This window comes from Mytilus trossulus, chromosome 12 (genome assembly GCF_036588685.1).
Source record: "Mytilus trossulus isolate FHL-02 chromosome 12, PNRI_Mtr1.1.1.hap1, whole genome shotgun sequence".
Taxonomy (NCBI): domain Eukaryota; kingdom Metazoa; phylum Mollusca; class Bivalvia; order Mytilida; family Mytilidae; genus Mytilus; species Mytilus trossulus.
Window position 1 is genome coordinate 41316286 of NC_086384.1, and position 26869 is coordinate 41343154.

Sequence of the window (26869 nt, forward strand, 5' to 3'; positions counted from 1 at the left end):
ATATTGCAATTAAAGGGCAGAAAATAAATTGTTTTCGAGCATTTTAAAAATATGCATTTTTTTATATTTTTGCTGTGAATTATTGGAAATGTTCTCATTGCAGTATGTAACAATTGTATACCAAATTTTCTCTATATCAGCCTCCTTTCTGGGGATTACCATGGATAAAGTCAATTAAAACTGAGTGTTGTCAGAGATTGCAGTTCTCTCCTTTGGACAATTGAATTACAGATACTTTTAAAACAGTCTGGGGATGAAAATGTAAATGTGGTTATTTTAACAGGATTTAGTGATGGAATCTTAGTGTAATTCCTATTATAAAATGTTGAGTTATTTGTATACAGATGGCCATTTATATGCCAATAGCAAAGGATGTTTATCTTAGTGATTGAATTAATTTCCAGACCTAAAGTTATTAAAAACAACAAATAATCAAATAAAATATAAATGTTGGGCCTCTTGAGAGGCAAAGTGTAAAATATTGACTGGAATGGACTGGATTATTGGACTTGACAGCATTTAAACAATTTTTGTTGTACAATTTATCACTTTAGAAATTTATTTAATACATATTTTTATTATTTTCTCATAATTCTGAAATAAAATTCATATGACGTGTATAATTAATCATAATACATTGCTCTGATTGGCTGAGTCATCAATGTCGTAGTCATTCAGCATTTTTGAAGTTGACCTTTATGTCAAACTTTAATGTATTATTCATGATGACACCAGCTTCCACTATTAATTAAAGTGCACAAAACAGGCTATTATTTGAACTTGGAATTATTTTTGATTATGGAATTTTCATAATTTCTTGTGCTTGAAAATTTTAACAAATTCCATGTTTACAGGTAAATCAAAGAAAAACATTATAGGAATTGTGATTTCAGGATCCTAGCAAAGTTTTTTTTATTAAAATTATTGAATGCTTCTTTTATTATTTTTATAGGGTTTTAAAAGCGTTGACTGTACTCACATTTTTAGAATGAAGGGTTTCCATGCTTTAAACAAATTGTACTTTGGTCAATGCTTTTAGGTATACACCCTAATAAATTTATAAAAAGAAGCTTTCAATTCTTAAAAAAAGAAAAGCTACTCTAATTGAGCGTCAAAGTCTTTTTCAGCCAATATCTCATCTTATTCAGTCCTATTTATGGATCAGTTCAATAGTCCAGTCCAAGCAGTCCAGTCAAGATTTTACACCTTGCCCTCTTGGGAAAGATGTAATGGTATAACACGATTAATCCAGTTCACCTTTTATTTGACTAAATATTGATTGTACATTAAATAACTTTGGTCAATGCTTTTAGGTATATACACCCTAATAAATTTATAAAAAGAAGCTATCAATTCTTAAATAAAGAAAAGCTACTCTGATTGAGCGACAAAGTCCTTTTCAGCCAAGATCTCATCTTATTTAGTCCCATTTTGGATCAGTTCAAGAGTCCAGTCCAAGCAGTCCAGTCAAAATTTTACACCTTGCCCTCTTGGGAAAGATGTAATGGTATTACACGATTAATCCAGTTCACCTTATATTTGACTTAATATTGATTATACAGTAAATAACTACTGTTATTACCCTATAAAACCTTTTTATGGTCATGTTAGCATCTACTTTGGTCAATCAATAGAAACTAAATAGATACAAAGTAAAAACAGAAAGTCTTTACGACAGATTTGGGAATTTTGGGTTAAGTTAATGTATATTCTGATTCAATGGTCATAGTCATGATAGTATAGTATATCTAAGAGTCTTGAGTTATCTATCTTAAATTTAGATTACAGTAAATTCATAAATTATTTCTTGCATTTATTAATGTGATTTGTTATTTTGGACTTTTTATATCTTTAAATGCTATATATAGTGAGTTGCATTTTTTGCAATACTTAAAACTATATATTGAGAAAAAAGAAGATTAATTGGTATAAAAAATTTAACAAATGTGAGTTAAAATTATTTCGATTTTAACCCTGGTGAGTGAGTCACACTTTTTTGCAATAATTAAAACATATCTCAGTAATTTCTGAATTTACAGTAAGTATTTTATTTGGCTTTGCGTTTTTGATAGTACAAAATGTATCTTTCTGTATGGAGTGTACCAGAAAGTGTAAAACTAATTTGTGGACTATTACATGAATTATCATAAGTTGACTCATTTTACTCAAGATCAAATTAAATATGAAATTAAACCAAAAAATTAAAGTTAAATTAAAATGCATGTACATACCAAGAAGGCAGGAATCCAAAAACAAAGGATTCAATTTTTTCAGCTTTATACAGGAGTTATGGGACTTTGACTATATTCTCGAGAATTATGACTGCTGAAATTGTAAGATCTCAATCATTTATACGTTGTGTTTACCACTATATATGTGTAGTTACTATTTTGTACTGCCATTTCAAATGGACCAATTTTACATGAGTTATGGCACTTTGATTATAATTTCAAGTACATGTAGTATGAAAATAACACCTTGCAACTCCTCTGACACTATTTGACAGTAAAGCTCTCTGCCATACTTGAAAATATTTTGTTTGCCATCAAGTGTTTTTGACTGTATTGTACTTTCATTTTGTTATGGAGCTATAGAAATATTAGGACAAAATTGTACCACATTGTGACACAAACTTTAGTTTCTCATTTAAACATGTTAAACAGTGCCTTGGGCATTAGCTACAGGGTAGCAATCTTGTAAAGTCTCCGTATAATGAGCTTTTGGGTATTTCAGTTGTTTGGTTTCTGTCTCTTTGATTATTTACTACGCATGCTTTGGACATACTTTTAGACAGAAAAGTCATTTCTAATGTCTAACTTTAATATAAATGATAGTTTCTTTTAAATGAATTTTTAAAGGTTACAGATTTCTGTAGAAAGAAAAAAATATTAAAGAACCATATGATAACCCAATTTGTAAGCGATAATAACTATAAGTAAGGAAGCAAGAAGTTATTACCAAAGTTTCCATAGTAATTAGATTAGGATAGGAAACTCAAGTTTATGGGAGTAATTATTGTGTAGTCTGATATTTGACGAAATCTGGCGGCAACATTGTGTTTCCGTAATGTAGATGTCTTCTAAAAAGGCACTTCATTGTAAATCTGATGATTAAGTTTGCAATTAGTTTTAGGAAATTCTTTAATGAATCTATCCAACTGATTTATTTCCAGAAATCCATGTCTTGAATTCAAAGTAATTGCTTACTCCCAGAAGAAAAATTACTCTATATTAAGCTCTCGACATTTATAAAACATCTCTATATAGAATATTTTGGAGGAAACTGGAGATTGACAGCCCTCATTAAACCTCTATTCCCCTGTAATCCTGTTGAGCTGTTTCAATTCAAACAGTACATGACAAAAGTTGTCGTTTTCAATCAATGGTGAAATTGATTACTGCATACAAGTTGTTAATTCTGTGTATAATCAAAAAGTTGATTTTCAGGATTAAGAATTTAAAAAGTATTTTTATAGATAAATGCTGCTGCATGCAATAGTGAAATTGATTATATAAGTGCATGCAAGTTGTTAATCCTGTGTTTAATTGATAGTGAAAAGCTGATTTTCAAGATAAGAATTTTAAAAGTATTTAAGATTTTTTTTGTTTTTATCTTTATTGATAAATGACAATAATAAATAACTGCTGCTTGCATGCACCTCATACAATAAATTGATATTTTTATGATGGAGGTTAGTTCTAATGCACTTCAAGCAGTAAATACTGTAAACCAACTCATTTTTCGTGAATACTTTAATATTTATTTTATATTAACCATTCTAGCTGGCATCAATTTAATTTCACAATTTTTTTTAATTTTTTTATTTTTACAATTAAATGAGAAAAGATCCCTGTGATACATGTTCGTGATGTTTATATTTGTGTCATTTTTCTTCTAGAAATAAATTGCTCAAGAATTAAGAGGAATAGTAATTTAGACATCATTGTCAATGTATTTATCCATATCATTCCCTCAGTGGGATTCAAAACCAAAATATCCATGAATATACAATCTGTCTTCAATTCATAAAAATTGCATGGTATCCATGAAAAGAAATGAATTCACAGTTTTATATAATCTGTTAAATGTAGAAAACTGGCTCTTACAGAGATTTTTATAGTCATCTGATGAATCTTGACAAAATCTTAATTAAATCTTTGTGTATGATACATCCTGTTCAGTGGTTTAGGATTCCTATCTTTGCTGTTATTGACACGGTTCTATCAAATCAATATGAAAATTGATTAAGACAGATAGAGGCGACTTTGTGCGATATATAAGATTTTTCTAAATCATTGGTCGACTAAGTGACCAGTTAAGTGTAACAGTATCTTCTAACATTCTGGTTGTCGACTACTTGATTAATTACATTTGCATAGCTTATGTCAGGATTTATGTGATGAAATATTGCAAATGTAAAGACAATGTGGCTTCTGTTTTTTGTATAACAGAGATTGATGAACAGGCTATGGATTTTTTTTGAAAAAAAAGTTTGTTTGCAGTTTTTGGAGAAAAAAATAATTTGTTTCTGAACCTGAGAAAAAAAAATTGTTTGTTTCACCCTCAGCTGCCACTATATGTAATGGTAAAATTAAAAGAAAAAGATTGTTTGCAACTTGTCGCCAAAAATATAGATTGTTCTTTGCCGAAGGCGAAAAAAAAAAGTTTGTCCGAAAAAAAAATCCATACCCCGAATATCAAATGGTTGCTGCCTAAGACCATTTGTATCATGGCACTGTTTTAGATAACAGACTATGGCAACATGATTTTATAGTCCACCCTGAAAACAAATTTGTTTGATATTGATGTACCGGTAAGCATTTTTACTAACCCTGCTTTGTAGGGATATTAAATAGGGTGTCATTTTTGGGGCCAACAATATATATTAAAGTAAACATAGCTGTTTAAGATTAAGAAAACAACAAAAATGCGCTACAACAATCTTGTAAAAAAAATGTGAAACAATGTGTTCCCTAAATGTCTTGCATTGGAAAGGCTACTTTTTTGGTGGATAAAAGTAGGCAACATCAAACAGGATCGAGTCTGTGGTTAATTGTCATTTGTTTGTGTGTTACAATATCTGTTTTTCGTTTATTTTCTATATAAATATAAGGCCTTTTGTTATCTCATATCATATTGGCATCTTTTTTAGCTGAGTATTATATAATGCAGTATGGATGTTGCTCATTGTTGAAGACTGTACGGTGACCTATAGTTGTTAATGTCTGTCATTTTGGTATATTGTGGACAGTTGTCTCATTGGCAATCATTCCACATCTTCTTTTTTTATAAAATCTTATGTTCGGCCTTATCTGGGTTTTGCTTGACATGTGTAAGTTACTTAACACATCAATACCTTGGTTTACTTTGAATATGGTTTAAAATCTTTTTAACCATCTATAAACTGAGCTTTGTATAAAAGTGCAGCTCTGAGCAATGAGTGAAAAATAGGTAAGCAAGTATAAAGTTCTAGTTGTAAAACAATTTGTCTTGAATTACACGGTTGACTGAACTCGATTTAGATCTACATTTGTACATTGATAAAAGCAATTAACTTTATCATATTTATGAAGAATTAATGAACTATGTAATTTCAGGAGAAAATTAAAACACTATATCTGATTCTTATTTAATATCAGCAAATATGATAGAAAACAATTGAATTTATCCGGGGAATGTTTCAACATTAAAGCTCTTCTGAGTTTTCCTAGAAATATTAAGTAAAATGTCACGGGAGACATGTGGAGAAATGTTATCACAATTATAATACTGCATATTTTCAAACATCAGCATAAAACTAATTAAATTCTGCAGTGAATTAATATTATATAACAGTCATTGATTTATAACAAACATCTATAGTTACAGGTTGAAAATGAATAAGGACTTTTTTTTTTAACTTTATTACAAAAATTTTGAAACATTTTTTTACATTAATAAATAATAGTAATTCAAAAATAATTCAACGATTTCATTTTACTAAAGACCTTATTAGTACAGTGTTTATTAGAGCAAAGCCAAATTTGATAGAAATAATTGCTTTTGTATAGATTTGAAATTATTACAATCAAAGTCATACAATGTGTTAACCAAAATCGAGGCAGTTTTAACAACTCATGAGATCTTCTCTCATGAGTAAGTCCAAAAAAATATTAACAATCAGAAGTTCAGAGCAGTGATGTAATCATATTTTTGAGTAAAGATGTTTACTGACATGGGAAAATCACAAATGAACATGATGAATGTCTTTATATATATGTAGGACTCAAATCTATGGCAGATTCCCAATCTATGTATGGTAAATGTGAAGTTACAAACACCAAACAACTCAAATCTATGGCAGATTTTTGTTTTCTCCAAATCTATGGCAGATCTGAAGGAGAGAGTAACATAAAACATCACAATTGAATAACGCTATATTACATTTACCCCGCCGCTATAACGATGGCGGAACACATAGATTTGAACACCCAAGTTATTTTCCTGACAAAAATTTGCCTGTGGTTTAAAGGTAGATGTGACCTACTATATATTCTGAAGAGGGACAAGATGTGCTGTTCCGGTCAATGCAAACGATGTATAACAGGCACCACTTTTTCAGTATCGCATATTTTGAAAAAGCAGTTTTGGTTATTGTTACTGTTATTTATGTCTTTGAATATCCCTTAGTATTTTTATGCCCCACCTACGATAGTTAGAGGGGCATAATGTTTTCTGGTCTGTGCCTCCGTTCGTCCGTCTGTGCGTCCGTGCCTCCATGTGTCTGTTCGCTTCAGGTTAAAGTTTTTGGTCAAGGTAGTTTTTAAAGAAGTTGAAGTCCAATCAACTTGAAACTTGGTAAACGTGTTCCTTATGATATGATCTTTCTAATTTAAATGCCAATTTAGAGATTTTATCCCATTTTCATGGTCCACTGAACAGAGAAAATGATAGTGAGGATGGGGCATTTATTCCGTGTACTTGGACACATTTTTGTTTGTGTTTTGCCATGGTGTTGTAACTGTTATTTATGTCTTTGAATATCTCTTAGTATTTTTAGCCTCTCTTTTATAATGCATAAAGCATAGAAAAACAGTAGCAAATGTGTAGTAAATATGACTTACTGTTGAGATAAAACAGTTCTCGTTGAATCTTATTTTTTTAAATTACCATACTGTTGACCTTATTTAACAAGAAACTAAAGTAACATGAGTTAAATAGGGAAATTAAGTCTAAAATCCAGGTACTGCTGGTGCTTTTTTGAATCACAAATAGCATAGACACTGCAATTACACGTCCTGTAAGTGTTCTCAGCTGTGTAATCATGCCAAAAAGTGCAGTATTGAATTATTTATTCACTGTTTTCGTTGCCAAGCAATATATTGTAAATAATAAGGTGACTTTTATGTCTTGTTTAGAATAGCATTTGAATGACACAGCATTACATTGAGTAAATGTCTGGGCTGAGGAAATTGTACAAATTCCCAAGTGAATCCCTTTTCTGACACATAAAAGCTTATATGTTATGCAAATATATCATTTCATCTTTTCAGCATGAATAAGCTGTCAATTTCTTCCAAATGTATTACTTTAGGACAAATATCAAAGTTGGCGGTGGTAGAAATTTCATCAGGAAAGGATATTGGCTCACAGACGAAATATTAAGATCTATGTTGTTTTGTTTTCGGTTTAGAGATTAAGTTAATGGACGACCGAACATCAATGACACTAATTTGATAGGATAGGTTATTACGGCTATCATAGATTTTCGAAGATGTTAGAATCGTCACTCTGCTGTAGTTGGTTAGAGTGTTAAAAAAGCATTATCTATAAGGACTAAATTAGCCTCCATAATTAGAGTGCGCATTCACCATATTATTGGAAATTTCTGTGATTACTGGTTGTTAGGTTCACTTGATAGTTTTGGCAAGCCGATACTATATTTTGATAAAGTGGTCTTTATTTTTTGTCTGTTTGAGGAATTATATAATGTTGATTGATTTGTATGGTGTTTTATATGTCCCAACAGCACAAAAGGATATAACGAGGGTCTGAATGAGAATTTTCATTTAAAAGTAATTTGCAACTTTTGAGATCACTTTCCCAATTCTTTTTTGTGTGTGACTAATCTTTATATGGTTTCATCCCATTAGTTTCTATTTTTTTTTTAACTATTCTCTGAGTTATAGTTCTTTATTTTGTATTGTAATTTTTCTTTGTTTTGTAAAAAACACCTGTGTGGACTGGTATTGTTGCCCTTAGTTGATGTCAACCCAGGTTGGGTCATAGTCAAATCAAGTATGTGCTCTAATCTTGACCCTAAGCATGAATAAATTTAACAGGTAATTATGTCTTCCCTTTGTATGAGGCAAACGGGTTGATTTACGTCTTCCTGTCGAATGTATCACTGTGAACAAAATTTTCTGAAATAAGGCTTTGACATTTTTGTTTAGGGGCCAGCTGAAGCACGCCTCAAGTGCAGGATTTTCTTGCTGTATTGAAGACCCATTGGTGGCCTTTGTTTGTGTTCTTCTCTTTGGTTGAAACTTGTTGTCTCTTTGACTCATTCCCCATTTCCATTCACATTTTTATTTGCTTGTCAATTGTTTGTACATAGCAGGGTTAATATATTGAATTCATATCATGTATTCATGTTATCATCCTGAAGATGCATTTAATTTTCCAAAGCACTTTTAACAGCACATCATCATCTATTTTAATTGTAATATCTGAAGCATATTGTATTGCATGAAGTTCAGCCATGTGCTTTTATTCCAAAGTTATTTGCACTTGCATAAAAGAATGGCAGATTTGATGAATAGGTCATAGTTTAGTATGCAGGAAACTGCATTTGTGTTAATTGGTCGATTTGGACATTTGTTATTGATAAATGGATCAGCTAGAATATAGCTGTATACTACAACAGAGAAGATAATTGAAAGTTAATGAAGCAAGTGCTATTACTCGGGCAGTCATTGATATTTCTACAAATATCATCCAAAAAACTGAGAACTTAGCGTTAGTTTGCTGTTCAATTGCAATTACTCGATCATAAATGTGAGTTGCTTGGATTTTAAATAATGGAGAACCCTTGTGTTACAGTGTCGACTCAGTTGTTGTAAATTCAATAACTCAAAAACATGAGTAATGCTTGCATGGATTTTGATATGTAGAAAATAATGGATAGAAAAGTCGTTTTATGACTTTATGATAGCATCTCTATTGTGCAAGTTCTCACTATCATGTTTTTGATATTGGAACATTAAAAGTCGTATTGTTGTCGAAAGTGTTGAACATTTGTAAATATCTGTGATGAAAGTGACAGAATTTAATTGGTATTGTATTTGAAAATCTATGATATCGATGTAATACTAGAGTTATTGTAGAAGTAAATTTGGAACCAATGAATTGGAAATTTTTATGATGCTATCGAGATGATTTCTGATAATTGAGATGGTTAGTGTCCTGGTACTATCAATTGGAAAATTTTCTGTTTGAGTATGAATACATACATCTCCCTTAGCTATTTAAACAGCATAAATACTTAAAAGAACGTCAAAAATCATCAATCAAAAATTTTGCAGACTTGCATTGTGGAATTATAATAATGGATTACTGACTCTTTAAAACAGAATACTTAAGAACTGTAATGAAATTAAAACCATCAAGAATTACATCATGAACTTTCGCTTTTTTGCCGTAGAATATACTAACTGAATTATTTCCAGATAGAAATGAAGTCAGTGAATCAATACTATGTATCTTTAACTTAATTGTAAAGTACACTGTCGAGTAGATGCCATTTAAATTAAATTTGAGGACACAATTACAATGTAATTGGGGAGTATTATTGCAGATTTCATTTATTTTCTTTGTTTCTGCGTAATGTCTTTTTCTGTGATTTTAAACGGAACTATTTAATACAGATATAAAGTGACGCCTGAAGAAGTGGGATTAAGAAGGATTACTGCAACGTTTTCATACACAAAGCGGCTTATTCGTTTTAAAAGCCATAAAAGCGATGATGCTGAATAGTCCATGATGATTTGATTTTCTTAAATTTAATTGCTGCATTGGTTAAAGGATAATGCTTGGTTACCTTGTTGACATTTAGAATTATTCATTTAAAGTGTAAAATGTAAATGAGCTGCAGGTACAGCTATTGTTGCGTAATTTGCTGACTTGTGGAATTAGTTTTGCCATCCCACTTTTTGACAAGGAAATGACAAGTATTCTAGTTTCTGTTTTCGGTAACAGCAGGTTTGTTGAATTTACTTTATTATTCTTTATAATTTATTTAAGAATTATTTTTTTAACTCGAACTCACAGTGTATGATTGATTGTTGATGTGTAACACTCCACTTTCAGCATTATTGTATAGTGGCTGCCAGTGTTTTTGATAGAAGAAGCATTTAGAGTACTGAGGGAGAACAACAAGTTTTCAGAGGGAAAACTGGCAATGGAAGTCAAATGGCAAATTTCTGAAACTGACAAGCAAAAAAAACAAAAAAACTCAAGTTTAATAGTCTATAGGACATAAATATACATAGTTAATTTCACTCCGTTATAGTTTTAATTTTATATTTTCAAGATTTTTTTTTGGAGGGGGGGATCAGAACTTGTGTGGAGCAAAAACATGGTTTTACCCCCTTGCACACCAGCTCAAACAAGGTGAATTGTCAGATGTTGAAAAGAAATGTAGTAAGATTTGTAAATACAATTGTGCAAATATATGATGGTATATTATGTAGCTGCTTTCTAAGACATTTGGTTTCTTGACAATCTTTAGTTTTAATGTATGGATTTTTTTGAAATTTAACCAAAAGGTCCAATACCACAAAAAGAAGGTTGGAATTGTTTTTGGGTAGATGGTCTTAACTGCTTTGGGGGTTACAATTTATTTTGCTAATATTTTGTATATAGTCTTAAACAGATTTAACATATTTAAGGGGGCATGCGTGTCTAAATATTTTTTTTATTTGATATAGGATTTCCCTATATATTTTTTATAAATAAACTTTATCTTATATATATATACTTAATAGAAAAATGAAATAAAAAAATAGGGTCACCTTTTATTTACTGTCACAATTTGCCTTCAAAAGAGGCATATACATATTTGTTAATGTCCTTTTTTTCTGTTGAACTAATAGGCAAAATAGCGGTAATATTGAAATAAAAAAAATATAAAACTAAATTACAGAAATTGCTTAAATTTTACAATTATTTAGTTTTTGTACGTACAGCTTATTCGAAAACAACAATAAAAAATATAGGTCACTAATGAGTTAAAAAAGATATTTCAATTTTGATGCAATAAAATGGCATTTTGCACCAAAGGGAGATAATTAAGAGTTTTAATGATATCTACATTTTAGGGCGCACCATGTTTGCGCGCATTTGGGGATTAAAATGTTTTACGTTTGCGCGCATTCATTTTACAGGTAATCTCAGGTAAAAATATAAAATAAAATATATTAGATATTAATAGATATTAGATTATAAATGAATATATTTTTTGTATTTTAATAACGGATATGACTATCAATTATTAATTTTTGAAAATAGTTTGTTTATTCAAATTATATATTGTTCAGATTGAATTCTAAAACCAAGCATTAACTCCGTTAAAGTCTAAGTTCAAGTTACAATAAATGGGCCATGTCGTAGATTTTTCTTAAAAATTTTGCATACACTTTTGACTTGTTGAATGTATCTGAAAATCGAAAAAAATATGCGGTTTATCTTTTTTTGTTTCCTGCCTAATGAGGCTTATACTAACGGAACGGGTACTGATACTTGTATAAGTAATTGTAGAAATAGATAAATGAATAAATATTATAACCTGTTTTTCCCTGAAAAATTACTGATTGAATTCTTTTAAAATAGAGACTTAGACTAACGGACAGGGTACTGATACTTGTAAATAATTGAACACATTAATAAATTAATAAGTATTACTACCTATATTTTACCTGAGTTTACCTGTCAAAAAAATGCCTGCAAATGTAATCAAAAGCTGTGCGCAAACGTAATGATTTTTGCGTGCAAATGTAATGGTAATGCGCGCAAACGTAATGCACCGACATTTTAAACGTTACCTTGGGCCAACACAAATTGATTTTTAGGAATGATTTTTGTACCAAATGATAAAGTTATAAAACTAGTAAAGGTAACTAATAAAATTTGCAATGAAAAATAAATGTTTAACTTTTTTCTGAATATCTTAAACCCCAAGCCTCTTTAATAAAGTATGCCGTAACAATAAAAGCAAGAAATCTTCAATTGAATATAAACGCAAAACACATAACCAATTCCAAGTTCTAATTGGCTACATTTCTTCTGTGTCAGAAATGTGTAAAATATTTAATTACAATCCAAATTCAGACCTATATCAAGCTGGAATATTGTGTCCATTTTTGCCCCAACTGGTAAGGGTTGGACTGCTGTGGGCGTATCCAGTTGTGCTGAAGGAGCAGTTTATTTAGGACTGAACATTTGCTTTTAACCTTGAAAATAAGCTGAATTAAAAAAGCAAAAGTGTTGCAGGAAAATAATTGTTTCCATGCACTACTGTGACCTTGCCAACAGTGCATGGAATTTTTTAATCTTAGTTTTGTTCTCTTTTATTGCTTACAGATTGGGAATCAATATGATACAATAATTAGATCATTGATTTTGAGTTTGAATTAAAAAAAAATATTACTACCATTGTTGAATTTATATGTAACATATAAACAGCTGTTGATTGCTGTACATGAGCTGTTTAAAAAAAATTACATGATAAATTACAGTATGTACCTCTATGATTACACACTTCAAATGTAATGATCCACTTGAACATGCATGAAATATTTGCCACTGGCACTAGTAAGCATCCACAATCTTAGCTACCTTTAGAGTTATGGTTCAGCAGCTAATTTAAGGCCTATATGATAATTCTGAAATAATGCTATTTAAAGAATCATTCATACATGGTTAGTCATGAACAGAAAATTAGTGGGAGATTATTAACAAATAAGTATTTTTTATCCCATTAAATTTTTTTCTAGTTATCAAGCTAATTAATCTAATGTACCTATTGAATAAGTTATCGGTCCCCTGTGAGGGCATTGTGTCAAACAAGGTATCGATTAATGACCCATTTTTATATGTGTTTTTATACTTGTATTTCAAAGGATGTAATGCTATCAATCTTTACATTTCATAAAACAAAACAGCACTTTAGTGGAAACACAATTATATTCTTGACAAAGATCAATGGATTTTTGTAATGTTAAGTTTTCATACTTGAAGTCGTTGCACTATTGTTATGATTTATAAATATTGATATAATGTAATATATGAGGATTACTAGTACATATATATATAAATATAAAGTTGTCAACAAGGTTTTATCGTGTTTAATATTCGTAACTTACAATGCTACTTTACCTTGTTTCATAATACCTTCAAAGCTCTTTAGTTGAATTTTAAGTAAGGATTTGTATGTGCTATTTTTAACATCTTTATATTTGTTTACACTTTGTGTTCTAAATTTATAACAAAATATAGACAGGATGGGTTGTGTGTGGTTGGTTTTTTCAATTGGATAAAAACTTGAAAGGATTCCTAGGAGATCATGATGTAGTAATATATATCTACAATGTAAGTCTGTTTGATATAAAGGTATGTGTATGTAATAAACTTTACTTACATTTACTATTGATTTTTTAAATGAAATTTATCTTTAACATGTTTGATATATATATATATATATACCTTGATGCACACCTGTGTAAAATAATGTTATGCAAGTGTGCTCAAAAAAGAGGAATGGGGATACATAATAAATAAACTACAGAAGTAGTATTATATCCTGTAATGCAAGGTCAGTCAATATATGTGTAGAAATGGATGAAATGTTTGTAAAAAAGGGGGGTGGAATTTCATATATTTTTTTACTACAGTGAAATTTGTCACATGTCAAGTAAGTGGACTATATATAAAAGGGAATGGGATTATATTGGTATGCTTCAGAGGTGTTAAACATCATGGACTACATTGGGTTGTCAGATGCATGGTCAGACAATATAGTTGAAGACACATGAGCGAATTGATTGTGAAAAAAGGGGGGTGGAAAATTCATATATTTGATCATATATAATCTGTCTTAGTGGGTGAGTTTCACTGTATTAAGTCTGTATACATTGAGAAGGTAACAAGTGTAAATGCATGGCGGTGCATGAATATATATATATAAATCATGCCTTTATTTGCAAAATATGAAAACATGCTAAAAATTATAGAAATGTTTATATCTTTAATTAAAGTTGGATAAATATAATTTATATTCTTTTAAGCAATGTTATATATATATTACACTCTTCACCAAGGCATTTTGCTATGAAAGACTTTAAATTCCACAATTTTTGAAGTCTGTGAAAATATATTATGTCTGCCATAACAGTGATAACTTATAATTTTAAGGGACTGATTAAAGTCATAAATCATTTTCATTAGGACAAGGATTATCAAAAATACATAATAAATATGTGAAGTTTTTTCTGTTGTCTAGACTAAACCAGTCAGTAAATACCATCACATTAAAGTAATATTAGGTCAATAAATATTTACTCAAAATACTTAATTCTATATTGCAAAGCCAATATAACTAAATGTGAATATAACTTATGGTAGGACTGTAAGTAAACATAGTAAATATATGATAATTTAATCAAAGAAAGTAAAAATTTAGATACCAAGGAGACCTGAAATAAATAAAAGTATAGATAATCTGACATATTATATGCATGCAATTGCAATTGAAACATTCAATCCACAAAACACCACAAGATAACCTATTGATTGAACTTAAAACAACCACGACACTAAAACTTAGGTATGAAGTCAGACCCCCTCAAGGTGTGCAAGCTAAGTTAGCTAACAAAACATAACTGGGGCCTTTCAAGTAATAAGTTGCAACTGACTTACAATTTGGTTACAAATCTGGTGACTAGGTTGTATGTCTGGAGACTTGCAAGACATGAATTAAAACCTATTAGCTGCCTCCTGTTTTGGGGCATACTGCACAGCAAAATATTGATTGCTTTAGTTTCTACATGTATCTGCAACCCTGCAGCCAAAGCCTATATCTCCAAGGAATGACTGTACCTCTTTTTTATTAATAGCTGGTCAAATAAGTGCATATCATTGTGAACAGTTATATTATATTTTAAAGTCTATTACAAGAGACGGAATATTGAATTTTTGGTTTTTACAATTCTGATAACAAAATAATCCATAAGTTATTTATACAAATTTGGTCAAAGTTTCTCAGTGCAGATCAACAAATAGATATTTTTTTTTATAAACTTAACAATGTTAGTTTTCATTCATTTAAAAGCAACTGTTGGGACACAGATGTTCTGACATGGTTTCTAGGTCCTTGAATTGATATTAGTAATTGGGTTATAGATACATCTGTCGATTTATAAATGAAATATATGCAAATACAATGTAGGACATTGTTAGCTGATTATTGTATTAGTGGCTGTAATTTCCCTAAACGAATTAACTATTAAGTGCTGCAGATTCTTCAGATATTTATATGGGAATTGATCATTATAAGTAAAATGTGTTAAGATGAAATAAACGAGAAATTATTTAATAATCTAGTTGATATTCATGACACATCGACGTTTATTTGTCAAAGATGTTCTTCTCCGTCAATCATCATTACAAAAACACTTTTGAATAAGTCATGCACAAATTATGTTTTTTGTTGTGTTTTTTTTTTTTTACATTTTTGAAATACCGGGGTATAAGTAATTCTTGTAAATATTACCGTTATGTATTAAGATGACATTCTTTGATGAAGTACAGGTAAATTAGTAACCAACCTTATTTCAACATAATATTTAAATCTTTACTCCCACATATAAAAAGTTCAGTTTTCAAATTTATTTCATCATTATATACACTTTTAATCCAATGGAAATGTACTTTGATATATTTTTGATTTATTGTTATTGACAGCTGAATATCATCTTCGCTAGCCAAGGGTTACAATCCACTCCCGCTCTCTCTCAGAGAGAGCGGGAGTGGATCGTAACCCTTGGCTAGCGAAGATGGCTGAATATTAGTGCATTAAAGTATGTGTTCTCAGATCTGTACTTTGTGTCTTAAAGTGTAATTGTTAGTTCATTGTTCATTGTTCTTGTGCTTAAAGGTTATTGATCGATGAGGCAAGTTATGTCCTTTTCAAATGTATTATAGGTTTATAGTTATCCTGTGCTGTAACATCACTGTCCCAGTTTAGGGATAGGGTTTGGCGCCTGCAAACATGTTGAGCGCCCATGAGGAGCCTGTAATTTTTCAGAGATTGTCAATTGTTGCTGTATATTAAATTGGTTTATTGTTTTATTCATAAATCAGGCTTTTAGTTTTCACTTTTGGAATTGATTTACATAAATGTCATGTCAGGTAACTATTAAATAACTTGCATTGCCGTATTGGTTTTACTCATTGTTGAAGGCCTTTAATAACAATGACCTTTAGTTTCAAACTTCTTCATCATTTGGTCTCTGATGGATGAATAAGTTTCATCAGCAATCATAACACATTTTATTATAGTATAGCTTCTGGCTTCCTTCTTTTATTTTTTTCATTCATAAACTCCATAGCACTATAACATATGGTGAGATCTCCCTTTAGGGAATGTTTTTATTAGAGAAAGAATGCTTTTGTCATGCAAGCCTTTTTTTCATGGTATTTCATACTGTATTATCTTAATTGATAAATACCCATTATGAATATTGCACTATTAAACACTCAAATTAATGAATCCAATTGAAAAATCATTAAGAATTAATCTACTGAAACAAACATATCAGATTGCTTTGGCATTATATATCTTGTTAAAACAAACAAGGATGAATCAAGCCATTTCTAAGTGATTTTACAATTTTTATTATTTGAACTTTTACAGCAATTTTTCAGCTATGGGGAAGATCACAATAACACTCACAAACATGTTTATCCCCCCCCCCCTTAATTCTTGAAATTTCGGAGTTTAATTGTACTGGTTATTGCATTTTTATGTCTGTCTTATTTTTCCCCACTATTGTCTAAATCAGGGTTAAGTTATATTGGTTTTCTAGTTTGATTTTTTTTTCACCACTTTTTGACATTTCAGTCAAAGTTCTGAAATTATTGATTGCATTAATTTATTATGATTGTAGATAAACAGAAAAATAATCATACAATGCAAGGGCAATCAAAAATAACAAATGGATATTAAGTTTTTATAGTAATCATGGAAAAAACATTAAAATGCTATTTTCTATCTGGTTAATGTGAATAATGAAGTGTATAAAAAAATTATGTGAAAGTTGACATTTATAAAGTAATATAAACTGTTTTTGATTTCTAAATCTCATATCGACCTTAGAACAATGATCTTCAATTCAATAAAACTTTAAATAATGATAGATGTAAATACATCACCCGAAAGTCAGACAAAAATTAGCTTCCACGTTGTCTATTTTTCGTAATATCCAATATTAGCTTTAGAGTCTTGTCGTGTTTTTACGACAGTATCCAATATATAGCTTACAAACAATGCAATGAATTGACTGCTTAGGGCTTAAATACTTAATGAAACACTTTTTAGATAAATTGGATTTGTTTTCACTGTGTAACACGCCAATCTTGTCTAGAGATCTCTCACGGAAAAGGATCTGTAAATTTTTTTGTAATTGTATGGATATTTAAAAAAAGAATCTATGAAAGTTCATGGTGAGGTAACTATGATTTAATTGATTATAAATTATTTTGTGAAACATGCTTCTTTTTGTAATACCAAAATTACTAACATGTTGTTATAACAGATTTCAATTAAGGCATATAATATGACTCATTTACTGAGCTTTGAGAAATTCATTTGATTATAGTATAGCTTTTATGATGATATTATGGACTGTTTTCCTTGCAATATTGGAAAATGAATGAATCTTGAAAACATGTCATTTGCTGAAATAACAGGGAATTGTGATTTAAAGTATTGTAAATTTGGTATGTCAAAGTCGAAGGTAAAAAAAAAAGGATCAAGTTATTGTGATTTCATTGCTATTCAAAAAGATGGTTTTGTAAATATTTTGAATACTTTTAAGCTTGATTTTACTAGCAAATTTTTCATATCAACAAATAATAGCATTAGAATGTATCAATAATCCATCAAGGTTAAATCATCAAGGGAAATAATTCCTGTTCAACTCATCCTTTTGGCATAATATTGCATAGATATATTAATATATACATGAACATTTCAAAAGGAAGTCTTGATGAAATATGTTCTTTAATTGTTTGAAAAAAGTAAATTTGGCTCCACATTAACAATTGCATTAAAAATTTTATTCACTTCAGTAATGGATTGTTATAATATTCAAGATTTTTTAATTTGGCTTTTTTTTAATGTTAATTAAGTGCATTTTAGGTAATATTTTTAAAAGTGCATTCCAAACATTCTGATATGCTAATTTTGTCATCTGGAATTGATATCAATGGTCAATTTGATGAACCAGGCGTGTTTACAAATCTGTTTCATTTTATTGAAAAAAGTTGATTTTACAGATAAAAAATGATTGTAAATCACTTAATTCATACAATGTAAAAATTTGGCTCAAATTCCTAGAAACATTTTGGAATTCAAAATTGTGATATATGGACTTCAATTGGTGTCCTACATTTTGTCCAAGTACCAATCAAGCTGACCAGACTTAAGAACCAATTCAAAGATGATAAATCAATAGTCATATCTATTTGAAAGAAATGTGTAATCACAACATTTATGTTCTTGACCAAATATCTAACATTATATTTCATGTCTACGTTATTCCCGACTGAATAATATTGGTGTGTTAAACTCTAGTTACTATTGCATTGGAAGGTGGTATTAAGATGAATTAAAGCATGGCTGTAGTGGTCAATTAAGGTAGCACTACAGTCTAACAATGATTTTTTGAAGATATTTTTTTATCACATAATATTGAAGTTAGTATTATTCTGCACAGTTTGTAAAAATCCCAAAGTCATTATTATATGCAACAGGGAGTAAATTGATAATTGACTTATGTAAATAAAAGCACATGGTAATTAATCTAAATATATAGCAATTGGGAGGGGCTAATATGTCAATCATTTGTTGATGCCAGTGTCCAGCTGTTAATCCCTGACCACAAGAGAAATATTGTAGTCTAGATCTTATCTCATTTGTTTTACAACAAAAATAATTTATATAACAGGGAAGTGAACAGAGGAAAAGAAAAAATCAACAGGGAAAAAAATCTACCAAAAATGAAAAAAGGTACTATGGAAAAGAGTGTTAAAGTATTAAAAGCCTCTGACTGCCTGTATAAATTTATTCCCTTGGTCTTCTTCATTGAATACAGTTTTATGCATTTTAACTAACTTTCAGTTTAAGTGTAATTTTTCAGTTCCATTAATTTAAAAAAAATCTGAGGAAAAGTTTATTTTTAAGAAGAGGATGGTCTAACTCTTGGTCCTTTTATGAACATGTTTTTTTGGTGCACACTTTTAATGTTCTAGCTTATTTCAGACAGTTTATTTCTTTTTTAAAATTCAAATGAAAATTATTCTTTATATATCATGTATATAGAGAATAATGATGTTAAACATTGAATTATATGCAGCTGGTCAATCATGTTAGTCTCTTATATTAGACTGTCTGGAAAGAGGCAGAGCTTTGTCTATATGTAATTATGTTGGTCAAATCTGTGACGTCAAACTCCCGCCAAATGCCAAGTTAGTGCTGGACAGTTCACATATAATGCAAAATTTACAGCATTAGAGCATCAAAGGCACAAAGTGTGTGGTTCTATTGATATTGTTATGGTATCAGAACACTCCTGGGGTGTTCCCAGTAGAATTTTTGTATTTATATTGACTTTATAGAGGTTCTTAGGGGGAAATTCAGTTTTTAGGTCATTTCTCAGAACAATTTTTCATGAGAATTGAAATGAAAAAAATGAAAACAGAAACTTTATGGGTACCCCCTTTAGCTTGACATTGATATATATGATTAAAGGGTGTGTTTTCTACAATACCGTGTCCCAGTTTTTGGATAATATGCTTCTAAATGAATTTATAGGTCTCCAAAGATGAAAGGTGAAATGAGGTTTGGAACCCAGCAGTTAAATCAATATATCTTCTTACTGGAGGCATATATAAAAAATCTAAGACACGGATTTGTTGATTTTATATGGTTGATTAAAGGGATGATAACAAATTTTTACTACCATTTGACATGAATGTGCCATCTTGATCCAAGTTGGAAGACCACTTTTTTGGCAATTAATGAGCTATATTTAGAGAATTATCAAACCAAAAATATTTTTTTAAATAGACTAAGAAAGAGTTATATTTCAGCTTTAAAACGAGTTAAAGATTTTAAAAATCCATCCAGTAGTTTTAGAGAAATTAATCTTTAAAGACTGTTGATTGGAGTCAGAAAATTTTGACTGTAGTGCTACCTTAACTTCAACAAAACTTGTATTTAAGTAATAACTGTTTCAAGATTCATTTATTTTAATAGATTTAGGAAAAATTGATATTGTATATGGCAGTGTATAGTTGGTATACAGCATGCATATTACATGTATAACCAACTGCTGACTATTTTTAATCTAAAATTTAAACATATTTTTTGTTAAATATTGTGTATTTTCAAGACATTTTTGTTATTACACAAGTGTGGACACAGATCAGTGTGGATAGTATGTTTGGATGTTTGACAGTGTTTTGTGATGCACTGTCAAAGCCAACCTGTATCAAATGTTTGGGTTGTTTCTCCATCATACACATACTCTCAATAGATTGTTTCAAGTTTATATTTTGACATCCAGATGGTTTTTGTTGGGGGTTTTTTCGGAAGGGGGGTGTTTGTTAGAACAATCATCAATATATGTACCCTTATCTCCTTTAATATATATATATATATATGTGTACATTAGCGCTGGTGGCTAACACCAGACACAATAACTGTAGTAAACACCAGTTTTGAATTTGTGTGCATTTAATTAAAGGAAATGAAGCTTGGTCTGCTTTTTATTTAAGTATTTAATGGGCATTAAGAGATCTAAAAAGATTGTTTTACAAACGTCATCAGATCAAATTACTCAATTTACTTCAAGTGGGTAAAATACTAGAATTTGAAATTGTTATATGAAAATGGCGTTCCATAATCAAGCAATCTGACCACTACTTAATTCTTAACTAATAGAAGATTCGGAGATGATAAATCAATAGTCTATCTACTTGAAGAAATGTGTAATCATAACATTAATGTTCTTGACCAAATATCTAACATTATATTTCATGTCTATGATATTCCCGACTGGATAATATTGGTGTGTTAAACTCTAGTTATTATTGCATTGGAAGGTAGTGTTTAGATGGATTAAAGCATGGCTGGAGATGTCAATTATCTTTAGCAAAACTTGTACTTACGTAATAAATGTTACTGTATAGATTACCGGAAAAGAAGGAATTTTGTAATTCTGTTTGTATCATTAAACAGGAAGTTTCTTCGAAAGCTTGAGAAGTTAAGTGAAATTTTATTGATGTTTCTTTAAGGCACGAAGAATTGAAAGTAGATTTTTAACTAAGACTTGCATGTGAGAAGATGGATTGAGAAATTGTTGAAGTTGTCAGATCCAAGTTTATCGCTAAATTGCCTTTAAACTTTTGTTCGTGTGCATGGGAGATTAATAGGTAAATCAATGACGGAAGTTGTGAAATCTTAATGGTTAATTGTTTTTAATGTAAAAAATATTATGTAAAATGATTGAAAATAGACATCGATGAAAGAACTGTCAATTTCACATAAAGATTTGATTTATTTAACGGTTGATTGATTATATATAGTCTCTTACTGTTTTGTTATATATTTTTATTGACTTCATTTTTAGTTGCATTTGAATTAATGTTTTACAAATGTTTTAGATTCACTTAAATTTGTTGATGCCAATTTCTTGGATTAAAGAAAACTTCATTTTTGTGAATATTATAAATTTCATGGCTTTGCCGAAGTCTGCATACACTCACAGCTCTAATAGAAAATGTATTATTCATTGAAATAATAAATTCTTGGTTTGACTGAACCCACAAAATCAACAAAAAGTGAGATCCTTCAAATTATTTTGAATTCAGCATAACTGTTTTCAGAATATGCTGAGTATATGTGGGACCTGTAAATCAATGGTTTTTGTTGGTTGTTGTCTGCATTATTTGTGTTTCTTTTATTGTCATCAAAGACCAGGCCTTTCATGAAATTAAAAAAAATTATGTAAAAATTTGGTTAGTAACCCCCTAGCTTTAATTTTTGGTAAATCAGATAACTTAGTTATTATTTTCTGCTGCTTTGTTGGCACATCTAAAAGAAATTTGACAAGGAGAGGGATTGAATTATTGGAGTTACATTTTTGATAGAAAAAATTACCATCTTTGATGGTTTATAACGTAAGATGATTTTTTTTACAATTATCATGATTATTGTAGAATTTTTTATAGTGGAATTGCAGAAGAAAGCTGATAAAACATGCTTGCCAACTTTTCAAAATGCCCATGTTTTTTTTATGTGCAAGATGGCTCCTATACTCCTTCAAAACCTTCAAGGGGGCCTTCAAATACATTTTAATGTTGTTTTTTGGCTTCTTCATACTTTTACAAGCCTCTTGCCATTGTAAAATTATTTGTTTTGCTTAAAATTGTGGACAAAATTTCTCTTTCAAAATTTCCATTTGGGTTCCTCCATGGAGGTAATCCCCTGCAAATAGTGACAGTGGGAAGGTAAAATAAAAAGTAACTTGTTAAAAAGTCTGTCTATTTTTTTCTTGTTCTCCTGTTACAGAAGGCCAACATAGGGGAAGTAATTATATCAACAGAATTTAAGGCTATTTTTTTGGCTTTTTCCAAATCATTTATCCTGTTCTTGTTTTACAGAATGCCAGCGAAGGGGAAGTATATAGCAGGCAAACAGGTCTCAAGATGGGAAGCAGACACGGATAATGTTGACATCGAATATAAAAACTTGGACACACAGTCAATAGCCTCTGTGCCTTTCTTTAGTGGGCGGAAAGGATGCCTACTAAAGATCTTATTCCTACTGGTATTTTTTTCTGCTGGGATGATACTGGGTTATATGATCAGACGAAACATTCATGAGACATTGATCAAACAGAAACCAGCAGTAGAACATCTAGGAATTAAACAGGTTTGTTTAAATATATTTCAAAGAAAATACAGATAAGATTAGGCACACACAGAATGTGATGGGGCTAAACATGTTTGCCCCTAAAGGGGACAGTGGTTTTAACATTACAATATATACATGACATAAGAGCAAAGTACTGGGTATAAAAATCAAAACTTTGAAGATTTGATCTTAACTCATCAGATCAGTAAACGTGCAAATTACAATTATTCACAAAGCAACTATCAAGAACATAAAAAACACCAAGCACAATCTTGAGAGTACTGCATGGTAGTTACTGAAAGTTAGTTTTAAGCCAATAACAACTGATAGCAAATTATGTTTCTAATACAAAAATATCAATCGGTCAGATCCAACTTCCAATGGATTTAGTGTAGAGGTCATCAAAAGGCAGAGATAAAAATATACCTTGTCCATGCAATTCAAAAATGCAGGTTCAGACAGAAAGAAGGAATACATGTACATTTGTGAAAAAACTATGTCTAATTATAATATAAATAATCTTTAGAAGGGTAATAAATTTTGGATTTATAATAAATAAGATATACTGTAAAAAGCAATATTTACTGGTTAGAGGCCACTGAATTGGCATGCATAATGAAAGTACTGAATCCACACAACTGAAGTCCCACATGGAAGTTCCAAGTCATAAGTAAATTAAAAAAAAAAGGAATAATAATACATCAAAAAACACTTAAAATGTCATATTTCTGATAATTGATTATGTTTTGTTCGATCACAAATGCCTGACTATCATTTCATGTATATCTCAAAAAGTGATGTTCTTGGCACCAATTATTGTTCAAGTAATCTCGAGAAAATAATTACTTTGGATTGCCATTAATTTTTATTGAACATGACAATTCTAGAGTGGAATGACATTTAATCTAAATGCCTCATTTTCAAGGACTAGGACATTATTTAAAACATATCTCAGAAACGTTTATCTAAGTAGAATATAGTGCTATGATCTAATAATGTTTTATGACCCAGAAGTAATGTAGTCAACTGAATGTTTTATTGTTATAGTGCATGTTCGCTTAGAAGCAGAGGTCTTGTAAATGCAATTTCAACAAATTATTTTCCCTTCCTTAAAATCCCAGATCAATTATTTTACTCCCTGATCTCATTTGAATTGCAGAAACTGTCTGAAAGAATTTGCCAAGATTTTCTTTTCCAGTGGAATTAGACTGGTCTTGAAAATTAAAGTAGCTATGAAACGTAAACATTTTTTTTTAGAATGCTGTCTTTTTTTGCGAAAAAGTGTTTTATATCATATATTCTCGGAATAAATGTTCAAAGGTTTTGTTTCTAACAACAAATTCTGCAAAGGACCTGTTAAGTTTTCATAGATTGAAAATTACAGTATTTGGTTTTCTGCAAATATACGAAGATGTGTTCTAGGCTCACACAAAACAGCCAGTTATAAAGGCCCCAAAAATGAATAAAGTAAAACCATTCAAACAGGAAAACTGATGCATTGATATATGAAAAAAAATTAGTTGAGAGCTTGTTTCATGTTATAAAGATTTTTTTTAATGGCACAGTAAATGATTTCCAAAAGCTTCATATTGTGTGAGCATTTGTTAATCTATTATTTTATTTCTATTTTTAATTATTATGTAGTTTTGGGATAAAAATAAAAGCTTTTTCTTTGTCATGTTTGTTTTGCAAGTTTAAATTTGAAGTAGAAATTATGGCAATTTTCAAATATCCTTTTTTTCTGCTCACTGGACCTGAAGTCACCTGTCGTCCATCTCCTTAGGTTCTGTATCAAGTTCAGACATATGAGATGAGATTTACAAAATGTACTATTTAATGTGATTTTTTTTTGTAGAATTATGATGATTCACTGCGACAGAAGATTCAGGCAGATTTGAACGATACTGCTAACTACAAGGACCATCTCAAGTAATTATCAGTACTTCTAAAAATAGAATTGCTTATTTCTAAAAATAGAATTGCTTATTTTTAAAAATAGAATTAATTATTTCTAAAAATAGAATTGCTTATTTCTAAAATTAGAATCAAATATTTGCCTTTTAATGGTTTACACAGAGCTCCTACATGGTAGCCTTCCATATACATGTCACTTAACATTATATTTCCAAACTAGCTTCCAGACGATTTTTGGCATATTGCATGGTTTTCTGATAGACAAGCTCTTAACGACACTATACCCTACACGACTACAAAATTAAAAAAAACTAACAAGCAATAAAATTCTAGGTCATGGATACACAATATACAGTTAAAAATTAATGATGTGCCATGATTGTCAATGACACAACATTTCAATAGACCAAAAGGATAAAGATGTGAAAAATTACATGCTTGTCCATGTACAGCCTTCAATAATGAACAAAACTTATAGCACAGAAAATTTTGATAGGCACATATATTACAAAAACAAGTTACACTTATAGAGAGAAAAATACCAAATTATTGTGAAAATAATTTATTTATATCACATTTCATATAAATGGGAACATAATAACGTCAGGTACAACAGGCCATGACATGAAAATGTCAAAACATTGTAAACTGAATTTCCTTTGATATTAAATGCAACTTATCAAGTTTTTCTATTATGTTATTAATATTTCTTTGTAGTGAGATCTCCAAACAAGTGATGCTATCAGGAATTGGTACAACTAATAAGTTTATAGAGTATCTGATATCTTTCTGGTCAACTTTCCCTCTTGATTCTGTCAAAATGAAACAATACAGTGTCTTATTATCATATCGTAATTAGTAAGTATTAGCTATAGTTAGTTATCTGTAGTTTTGGTAGATAGGTTCCAGACCTGCCAACTATCCCAATTTTGGCAGTATTATCTCGATTTTCATGCCTCAACCCAAATCTCGATATCAGGTTCCTAAAATAAGCAGAAACCCACAAATTCTACCCAAGAAAAACCTGACTCATATGGGCCCTAGAAAAATCTGTACTTGTTTTCTGTCTCCTGGCAGGAAGAAAAAGGTTAGTTGGATGGTTAAATAATGTATATATTATTTTATGCCCCACCTACGATAGTAGAGGGGCATTATGTATTCTGGTCTGTGGGTCCATTGGTTTGTCTGTCGTTCGTCTATGCATCCATTCGTCCATCCGTTCGTTCGTCCCACTTCAGGTAAAGTCTTTGGTCAAGGTAGTTTTTGATGAAGTTGAAATCCAATCAACTTGAAACTTAGTACACATGTTCCCTATGATATGATCTTTCTAATTTTAATGCCAATTTAGTTTTTACCCCAATTTCACAGTCAACTGAACATAGTAAATGATAGTGCGAGTGCGGCATCCTTGTACTTGGGACACTTTCTTGTTTTATATAAAACAGAAGATGTGGTATAATTGCTTGCCAATGAGACAACTCTTCACAAGAGACCAAAGGACACAGAAATTAACAACTATAGGTCACTGTACAGTCTTTAAAAATGATTAAAGCCCATACCATATAGTCAGCTATAAAGGTCCCCTAAATGACAAATGTAACACAATTCAAAGGAGAAAACTACAGACCCAATTAATGTACAGAATAAACCCAGAAAAAAAACAAATATGTAACACAGCAACTAATGACAACAACTACAGGCTCCTGACTTTGGACAGTTACA

General features: G+C 30.2%; 1 protein-coding gene across 1 annotated transcript in view; it reads left to right on the forward strand.

The window, feature by feature from the left end:
- The window catches only part of LOC134692457 (N-acetylated-alpha-linked acidic dipeptidase 2-like), a 50509-nt gene that overhangs the window by 8035 nt on the left and 15605 nt on the right, over nucleotides 1–26869 (forward strand). The window contains exons 2-4 of the mRNA XM_063552908.1: nucleotides 22981–23251; nucleotides 25089–25162; nucleotides 25865–26005. Coding sequence (XP_063408978.1) covers nucleotides 22981–23251; nucleotides 25089–25162; nucleotides 25865–26005 — 486 coding nt within the window. The remainder of the gene's footprint in view (nucleotides 1–22980; nucleotides 23252–25088; nucleotides 25163–25864; nucleotides 26006–26869) is intronic.